Source organism: Grammomys surdaster, unplaced genomic scaffold (genome assembly GCF_004785775.1).
Source record: "Grammomys surdaster isolate TR1022 unplaced genomic scaffold, NIH_TR_1.0 239, whole genome shotgun sequence".
Lineage (NCBI taxonomy): Eukaryota > Metazoa > Chordata > Mammalia > Rodentia > Muridae > Grammomys > Grammomys surdaster.
Window position 1 is genome coordinate 10,497,622 of NW_021604684.1, and position 9,775 is coordinate 10,507,396.

The window sequence follows — 9,775 nt, forward strand, 5'->3', positions numbered from 1 at the left end:
AGAGAGAGAGAGAGAGAGAGAGAGAGAGAGAGAGAGAGAGAGAGAGACTGACTCTGACTGTATAGAAAGGCACATTGATACCTTGATGTTGGTGCTTGCTGGTGTCTGAGACTGTGTCAATGAAGAGCACTTGGGGAGCTGATGTCGCTGATGTAGTGCACCTCCTACTATGCAAAGATATGGAACTTGGGACTCGGGTCGATGACTCCCTGAGGAGCAATGAGAGGTAGAAGCAGAACCTCAGCCTAGACCACCCACTTGCTTCTGCTCAACCTGTGATGTCCCTGTCCTTTCCCCTTGCCTGCAGCACCAGCGAGCCCATGATGACCCGGTGGCCCTAAAGTACACCTTCCATGAGGTGATCACAGCTGGCCCTGATGCATCCTCAAAGTTGCGTGCCCTCCAGAACCGATGCCTGGTCCCTGGCTGGTATGCCACTCATATTGAACGCTGGCTCAGCGCCTTTCATGCCAACCAGGTAGTTGCCTGCCCTGCCTCTTGGAGAAAGGGGTGGCTTTAATTTAAAGAGATCTGGAAAGCCCTGTGGGGGATTAGGGAGGAGGTGGAGCTAGGTTGTGGTGGTGGAGGGGAAACCTGAATGGAGGGTTGGCAGGATTAGATCACAGGAGGACTTTTAGAGAAGTCTTGAAATCTGGAGCAGGAGAACAGCGTGGGTTGCAGGCTTTGCAGGAGGCTTCAGTAGGGGCACTGCAGGGATGTGGGGAGCAGGGACAGCTTTGCTGACAGCTTAGATTCTGGGAGAGAGTAAGATAGGGAGCTGGCAGTGAGCAGGGAGTGGAGCAGGGATAGCCTTGGCAGAAGATGAGGAGTAGGGTGAATTCTGGATGCTCAGGGCCCTGTATTTACAGCCAGGCTATTCCTGCTGCAGTGGGCATGGGCATTTTGCCACTGGGATGAAAGCAAATCCAGATAACGCTTTTCCCTTTCTTGTCTCCAGATCCTTGTCTTGGATGGCAAACTGCTACGAACAGAACCTGCCAAAGTGATGGACACGGTGCAGAAATTCCTCGGGGTGACCAGCACCGTTGACTACCATAAAACCTTGGCGTAAGTGTTGCCCTGGCCTTTTCATGAGGCGATTTCCCAGAGTCTGGGCCCAGGAAACAAAGGCTTGAATGGCTGCGAGAGGCCAAGGGTTACTTCAAGTTAGTAAGAAAACATGCAGTTCTTCCCTGATGATGACTCTTTAGCAGAAAAGCAAGTGTTAGATGACCTGAGTCATGTTAATAAAGCCTCGGCCTTAGGAGAAGGGAACAGTGGCTCCTCTGCTCTCCACGTGGCACATTCTCTTCAGTGCAAGCTGGGCTCTCGTATAAATGAGGGAGCTACACAGTAAGTGTCAGCCTAGGCTGCAGGGGCTTCGGTCCGAGGAGGCTGCCCCCCAGTGTTGTGCACAGACAGGTAGCATGTGCATCCCAGGGAAAGGGATACACTTACCGTCATCGGCTGCTTTCTTGGAGTATTGCCTTCTCACTGTCAAGGATACTGGAGCTGAAACAGAAGGCAGTGCTTCTTGTGGAGGCAGGAAGAAACTTGAGCACCCTGAGCAGAAGCTGTGCTGTTGCTGATACTTAGTTAGGACCAAGTAGGACCGTTTTGTTTGCTTTTCTTCATCACTGAATTCTGTGACTTTTGGCATGGCGTCCTCTGGGTTTTGGAGCCTCCACTTGTCATTCTGGAGGTGCGGATAAGGAGAGTAACTCGTGCTTCCGAGATTGCTGGACTGAATGAGAAAGTGTGTGTGGTGCTCTGGGCTCCATGGCAGCATGTAGCACATGTTCTCTATGTGGCTGCTACTATCTTGAAATTTGGGGGTTAAAGAAATCTTGGGTTCAGCACAAAACAAAAGACCCTACTCTGTATCAAGTTAGGGATTGCTTAGACAATGTCTCCTGGGATTATGTGGGATTGGGAAGAGTGCACAGGGATTATAGGAGGGACGAGCTACTCAGCCTGGACCAGGGTGACTTAGAACATGGAGGTGCCTTTTCTGGGAGAAAGGCATGTGCTCAACACAACACAAGCTACAGATGCATGTGTCAAGCAGCACATTCACATAGTGTGAGTGGAGGAGACCACACACACTAGGACAAGAAAGGCCTTGAGGAGGGAGGGCAGGTCACTCACCTACAGGCTTCCAACCTCTTCAGGTTTGACCCAAAGAAAGGATTTTGGTGCCAACTGCTCGAAGGAGGAAAAACCAAGTGTCTGGGGAAAAGCAAGGGACGGAAATATCCAGAGATGGACTTGGATGTAAGTGGGGTATAGTCCCAAGCCAGTGGGCCGAGTGGGAGGGCCTGTCTTTGGGGAGGCCTTTTCTCTTTACCCTTGAGTGTGGCCTTGGGCCTCTTATACAGCAGTCATTTCTAGAGAAGGAAATAGGGGTTGGGCTCTGGTGGTCAGTGTTGCTATCTATCGTCAAACAGTATCCATGAATTCCAGCACGGGTGGCACTGTGGGTGGCATGAATGAAGCAGATGTGTGTGGCCTCCACACACTAGGAAGCAGAGTCTAAGGCAGGGGTGGCACACGTGCACTGGGCATTCTGAGCAAGGGCTATGGTTCTAGACTAGAGGGGTAGAGTTAAGGACCATACCCCAGGATTTAAACCCATGGAAGGGAGAGATGGCCCACCCTTGTGGGGGAGAGCACTGTAAGAAAGCGTGTTCAGGGAAGGTCACAAGGTCACAGATTGATCTTGTTTTGATTTCTTTTTCCCATTGCTGCTATCTGTGATGAATGCTGTCTTCTCTCCCATGGGTTTTGACCTTGGGTCTTGTGTTTTGGTGCTCCTCGTATGTAAGCATTTGTCTGGAGGCTTCTGTATAGGACAGAGTATGGTGTTATGGAGGAGATCATATATTGGCATGTCACCCCTGACCTGAGCTTTCTTCTCATTGCAGTCCCGAGCCTTCCTAAAGGATTACTACCGGGACCACAACATTGAGCTCTCTAAGCTGCTGTATAAGATGGGCCAAACACTGCCCACCTGGCTGCGGGAAGACCTCCAGAACACTAGGTAGCCTTGGCCACCACAGCCAGACAGAACGCTTGTGTTAGCAGGGATGTCCTGCCTCACACTGAGCCAGACTGACCTGCCGAGAAGGATGCTGGGCCCAGTCAGCCAAAAGCAACGAGCAATACTCTGCTAAGGCCCATCGGGGCCGGAAGCCCAGGCAGGTCTGCAAGCGCCTCAGAACATCCACTGCTGGATGTGTGGCCTGTGGGACCTCTGTGGTACCGGAGGTCCATTCCGTTCCTTCGCAGCCTCCCTGCCTGGGGAGAGCACTTCCTGTTGGTGGAAGGTCATTTCCTAGTAAGAAGAGTCCTGGAGACTCTCCTGTCCCTCACTGTGTTCTACCACTCCTGTCCTGTCCTTTGTCACACCGCCCCCCTGCTCTAGCAGGTGTCCCCTCAGTATTAGCTGCCGTATTTCTCTGTCCTCCAGACAGTAAAGGAAAAGAGCGCAGCTGGGCCTTTTACCCAGTGATGGAGAAAGACTGGGCATGTCCCTGAGGGTTTTGAGCCAGGCCCTGCCATGGTTTAGCTGGCCACCCAGCTGCAACCTCAGATGGAATGTGAGGGTGGCCGTCTTGAGAGAACATACATCTCTGTATTTAGGTTATTACGATCACATCTCATCTCTCCTGTGGGGGAAAGACTCTCTGGTCACTATTGTATCCACCTACTGCTCATTGTCTCTCTAGGCCCTGGGTCACTGCCATGCCACTGGGCCCTGAGACATGGGCCTTGGCCCTGTCCTGCTCACCTGGATGTGACATGTGGTGTTTCCTGTGGTAAAGGCTGAGGCGAGTCAGGAGTCTGCCAGTGTTCATACTCCCATGTACATATGTTGTTTCACGGCCACCGTCTCGGCCCAGCAGCCATGGCAGAGTCAGCAAGCAGTGCTGTCCACTGCTTTGCCTAGCAACCTGTGGCCGAGGGTCTCCAGAGACCCCCTAACTTCCCAAATACTAAGAAGCTAAAGTATTTTAATATTTTGTGTTTTTTTTTCTTGGTGCCAGAGTTTATACCCTGGGTGCTGGGGTCGCACTGTGTTTTATATATATATATATATAATGTGTATATATATATTATATTTTTTTTGGTTGGGTTTGTTTTTAATTCAGTCATACACAATGGTGGCAAGCCCTAGCCTCAAAGAATGTCGTATCCAAATGCTAGAGAATGAGGTGGAAGGGGAATGTGTCATGAGTGCCCAGGCCTTGGGGAGAAGTCTTGAACGGTCCTCTTCCTTCTTCTGCAGAGGGAACAGAGATGCTAAGGTGGAAAGGAAGACCAACTCTCCCAAAACAGTATGGCTTTACAAAGCCTAGTGACCTAGGTGTTTGGGCCACAGGGAAAGGCTGGCCTGGGGTGGGAGACCTAGGGCCCTGAGCTGGCCTCTCCCTCCCCTGTCACATGGTGCTAGGTTGGGGTCTGCCTTGGAGTGAGGTGCCCACAGGGACCCACAGAACTGTCTCCAGTCCCTGCAGACACAGGGTCTTTGGCTCTTTTCTGTTTGGATTCTTTTTCTGTCCCCCCTTTTTACAATGTGAAGTGACTGAGGTTGGGTTTCCTCTTCCTGCTTCCCCAACCCGTGCATCCCTTCAACTGCCAGTCTGGTCTACCAGCCATCCATTCTGGCATCCTGGGCATGGAAGGATCCCAAGATGGGCACAAAGTGGGTCCAGGAATGGGAGATGGCCTTGGTCAATGTCACAGAGCTGTTAGAAGCAGTGCCAAGCGCTAAATTCAGGCTCCTGATTCTGAGCCCCGTGCTCTTCCAGTACCAACCACACTGCCTCTGAGCCTGCCTTCGGGACCCTATTGTGTTCCAGGTTCCGTCTTCCCTCAGTCACATAGCTGTGGTCATTCCAGGACATGGGGACAAACCACTCTTTCCCAGCCAGGTGCCTTTGAGCCTTCCCTTCCAAGAGCTGCACTTTCCCTGCTGTGTTCTCTTGTTTCCAGAGTCCATCCATCCTGCTAGCTGGGGTAGTCTTCATTATGAGATATTCTCTTGGAGTTCTTCACTGTGGTGGAGAGTGCGGGACACTCAGAGGGACCTGCATGCATGGTTTTGGTGTGCAGAGAGCCATGTCACAGCGTTTCTCACTGGGGTCTTGGAACCTGTGGATCCTGGTCACTGCACAGTGTCTATGTGATATGCTCAAATGCCCTGCCAGCAAGCTAGAATCAGACTCAGGGTTAGGTCAGAGTGCATGCCCTTAGCCTCATTTCCCAGCTGTCAGTTTTGATAGCTCCTGTATTCTGAAAGCTACTCTCTGTATGAGACCCTGTGAGAGCTGAGTTAGGATGGTTGGAGTGGCCTTGGTATAGCAAGCAGCTCTGTTAGTCTCTGGCCTCCCGTGGAAGCAAGCAGGTTTGAGACTCTGGCAGAGCAGGGGAGTGGTTCTCTGTAGTCCATTTCCTTCTAAGACCCTGGAGACTGCTGTTGTGTCCCTTCCACTGCTGGGCCCAGACGATGCCATGAGTTGCAGATGTGGGGTCTTGGGAAGTAGATACATTCATCTTGGTATCTCTCAACTATACTGTCCACTGATTGACTGGAAACATTTGGAAAAACACAAAAAACAATTTTGAGGAAAATGACTTCAGTCATTCAGGCCACTCCCTGTCCCTTCTGCAGTCTCTACCAACAGCCTTTGCCTTATGGGTGCAGCTCACCCGCAGCTGCCTCATTCATTCCAGGTTCTAGAGCTTTCTACGGGCAGGCACCTCGGAGAGCACAGGGGATGAAGACAAAGCTAAAATGGACCTTTCAAACCCTGATGTATGAGCAGTGGGTGCTTCTGAGGCTGCTCATTTCCAGAGGAGGAAAAGTGCTGGCCTGTTCCACCCTTGAGCCCCCTGGTGTGTTAGTGGCAAGAACAAGCTCAGAACTATCTCACCGTTGGGCTGTGACTGCCAGCCACCCTTCATCTAGACCGAAGGAGGTTAGCATTTGCCAGTTTGTTTTCTCTCTCTCTACATATAAGTGTGTTTTAAGTAAGTTGCAGTATCATGAGACTGTTTATCCCTAGTGTTGCCCTAAGAGGTAGGGCCTTCTATCAGACCATCCAGTGCCACAGCCAAGACAGTAGTCCCGTCCCACTAACAGCCACTGTCCAGTCTGTACTTAAAGTTGTCCCCATTATGCCTGGGTTTAGTATTGGATCCAGTCAGGGCAAGAGCATTGTGTTTTATTAAAAAGTTTCTTTGAAAGCTAAAACCCTCTGCCCATCTGATTAAAAAAAAAAAAGTTTGGTTTTTGTTTGTTTGAGACAAGGTCTCATTATAGCCCTGGCTAGCCTGGAATTTGTTATGTAGACCAGGCTAGCCCTGGAACTCATAGAGATCCACTTGACTCTCAAAAGCTGAGATTAAATGTCTGCACTTACCAGGCCCAGTTCAAAATGGTATTTTGTTTGTGTTTTTGAGACATGGTCTCACCATGTAAATCTAGCTGTCCTGGAAAATGTTATGTGAACCAGGCTGGCTTTGAACTCAGAGATCCACTTGCCTCTGCCTCCCGAGTTCTGGCATTAAATGTGTGTGCTACTTCTCCCATCCTCCAAATGGTATTGCTAAGGCCAGAGGGTGTGTCGTCATATAGAAGTCCCACATTCCACGTCTGATTGTTTCCTCCTTTAGCCCACATGCTTTCAAGGGTAATTTTTCTTCTTGTGCTGATGTGGCATTTCCTCCCACCTATAGTGTGCTTCCTCCCACTGTCCCCTAAGCGAGGACCAAACCAGCTTGGGGGAGGGGAAGGGTCTCCCTGAAGAGGCAGCATCACCTTGGGTAGGGGTTGAGGGCTCTGTGGGGTGGGATGGCCTGCTAGACTGATCCTGGGGGTCCAGACTGGGCCCTGAGTTGTCAGAAGAAGTGTGCACAGCTTAGAGGAGCCTGGCTGGCCCATGCTAACTGCAGCGTCCATCTTTCTCCGTCTCTTCCTTTTCTGTCTTTGTTTTGGTTTCCCTGCTTCTCTTCCTGGTTCTGGGGTCTTCATTCTCTAGATGGTCAGTGTGTACAGGAGCAGAGATAAGTAAGACCTCAAGCTAGACAGGTAGGGCCTAGATAGAGAAGAGCACTGGTCGTAGTGGGTGGCCATGTGACGGTCACATGATAGTCTTCCTCCCAAGGCCTCAGCATCCCCTCCATAAAATGAGGAGATGGAGGCTTCAGCTGGGATTTTCACGGCCATGCAAGAAGGAGCTGTGCTCTGTGTGATCTGAGGCTAGGCGTCTGCTCCCACTCCTCCTCCAGGCCTTCCATGCAGTGCTGGGGTTAGGGTTGTCTGGCTGTGGGCTTGATGTCCTTGCCAGCTCTGAGTAGTTGGGCAATGGCTGAGGGCCAGTGGGAAAGCCAGGGGAGACTCCCTGCAATGTTTCACCTAAGAAGCTCCCCTTAACCTCTCTCCCTAGCCTGGAGGAGGATCTCAAGAAGAAAGAGTTTTCTATGACTGAGCTAGCTTTTCTTATGGGCAAGAGGGCTCTTTTTGTAATTTGTGCATGAAATTCATGTTATTTCCTGGGGAGAGAAGAGGGCCAACTGAGTGGGTGGGGGGCACGTGTGGGAAGCAGGCAAAGGTTTCCTTCCCTGCAGGGGTGGGGAGGGGTCGCAGAGGGCATGCTACCCAGCTCACCTGAAGAGGGCTCTTGAACCAGCCGTTTTGGGTTGTGTTAAATGTGGGAACTTTCCTCCATTAATGTACAATCTTGAACTAACTGCTAATAAAATGGGATTGTTTGTACACGTGGGTCCTGTTCTTGTGTCTGACCTTTGCCTGTAAGGGAAGATGGAGATAGGGGGTTTGTGTCATGGCCCAAATTTGCCCAACTTGCATCCTGATTTGGTCAAGACAGACCATTTCCCATGTTCTCTAAATTGATGCCTTTTCAAATACTGCAGAGGCCTGCCCCAGGGCAGCCTCAGGCTCTCAGATGACCAAGAGCTTTTGGGCACAGGGTTCTCAGAGTACTTGGGTGTGGCCACTGTCTCCAGAGGGCCCTCAGAGGCTAGACTGGGGATGTGCTGCTTTTACTCTGTGATCAGTAATTCCCTCGTCTTTTAGGATGCAGAGTAAGTTGGACTTAGTGGCCTCACCTAGAGCGTGTGCCTAAAATGCAGATTCCCAGGCCCTGGTTTTGGAGACTAACCTACAGCAGGCATAGACAAGGCACTTTGAACATATCCTCTGTACATTGAAGGCACTGCTTCTAGGGACCCAGGCTCAGGCGGAAGGTTCCTCACTATCCAAGAAACTCTCAGGTAAAATGAGTGATTGTCGAGCCCCCCATCCCCACCAACTCACTAAAGACCTGTCTCGAGACTATCCTAGTGAGGACCAGTGGCTTCCCAGCAGAGAGATTCTGTCCTGATGTCTTCAGGGCAGGACACTAGGCCCAATCCCAGAATCCTCTTGGGTAGTAGTTATTCTGGGTGCTTTGTCCAAACCCACTCACCCAGAGCTTTTGGGAGTGAGATGGAGCAGTGTGTATTCAAGAAAGTCTGATGCTCAGAGAAAGCTTTGGGAACTAGGCTCCCAAGCGTATGCCAGAGAAGAGCTCCCCGTCCTCACCTTGAAAAGAGGAGAACAGGGGTTCTGAGTACATTTGGGAGGAGAAGAGAGCCTAGGTTCCATGTGGGCATGCCAAGCTCCCCATACGTAGAAGCCTCTTGGGCTGACCAGCAGCAAGTGTCATAAGGCATCCCAGCAGAACAGCTGGAGGTTTGCTACCATGAGCAGACAGAAGGCTTGGTGCAGATGGGGTGCCGAGCCTGTGGAGACAGTGAGGAAGCTTCCCGAGTCGTGGAACAGGAAGGCAGCTAAGGCAGGTGTGCTCCAATTGGAGTGAGAATGAGTAGCTCAGGTTATCCGTCCGTCCATCCATCCACCCGTCTATCTGTCTTATCATCTTTCTGTCTACCTATCTATCCTTGAACTATTCTGGAATTCAAAGATCCTTGAAATGGAAAAACCTAGCCCAGCTGTTTGCGGTGTTCTCAAGAGTTGCACAATGCTAATAACAGCTTGGTGAACAGAAGTCCCTCAGACCCTCTACCCCTGACTATGAAGCATCCACTCAGGATCCTAGTTAACCAAATGCCCCAAGCCTCTGGAAGACACACAGTTCCTAGAAAAGCCTTAGGGGGTGCTCTAGTGTAGTTTCTTTTGCTTCGGTAGACATCATGACCAAAAGCAACCTGGGAGGAAATGGTTTATGTCAACGCACACTCTACAGCCCATCACTGTGGGAAGCAGAGCAGAGAACTGAAGCAGAGATGTTGACAAAGCCGTGTTGCTTCCTGGCTTGCTCAGTCTACTTGTATCTCCCAGGACCACTGGCCTAGCAGTGGTGCCTAGAGCAGGCTATGCCCTTCTTCATCAAGCATCAAGAAAAGGTTCCACAGGCTGGCCTCCAGGCCAGTCTGATTGGGACAGTTTCTCAGTCGAGGTTCCCTTTTCTCAGGTGACTCTGGCTTGTGTCAGATTGACAAGAGAACATACACAGTTGACCCCTTTTAAACCATGACACATAAATACATCACCTTTAAATCACAACCTCTTCTTTCTTGTTCCCTAAGATGTCATATTAATACCACAGTATCAAACTTTCTAATGTTTAAAAGTCTCAGAATCTTTAAAAGTTTGGTCTCTTTAAAATATCCAGAGTCTCAAAAAAGAGGTTCCATCTCCTCAGATGACTCTAGCTTGTGTCAAGTTGACAAAAAAAAAGTAACAGCA

At 50.5% G+C, this 9,775-nt stretch overlaps 1 protein-coding gene across 7 annotated transcripts in view; it reads left to right on the forward strand.

The window, feature by feature from the left end:
• Positions 1–7,780, forward strand: part of Ndst1 (N-deacetylase and N-sulfotransferase 1) — a 61,422-nt gene extending 53,642 nt beyond the window's left edge. For all 7 annotated transcript variants that reach the window (XM_028774308.1, XM_028774309.1, XM_028774306.1 and 4 more), the window contains 4 exons: positions 308–478; positions 959–1,068; positions 2,172–2,274; positions 2,925–7,780. In XM_028774308.1, coding sequence (XP_028630141.1) covers positions 308–478; positions 959–1,068; positions 2,172–2,274; positions 2,925–3,044 — 504 coding nt within the window. In that variant the 3' untranslated portion in view covers positions 3,045–7,780. The remainder of the gene's footprint in view (positions 1–307; positions 479–958; positions 1,069–2,171; positions 2,275–2,924) is intronic.
• Positions 7,781–9,775: the final 1,995 nt, after the last annotated feature.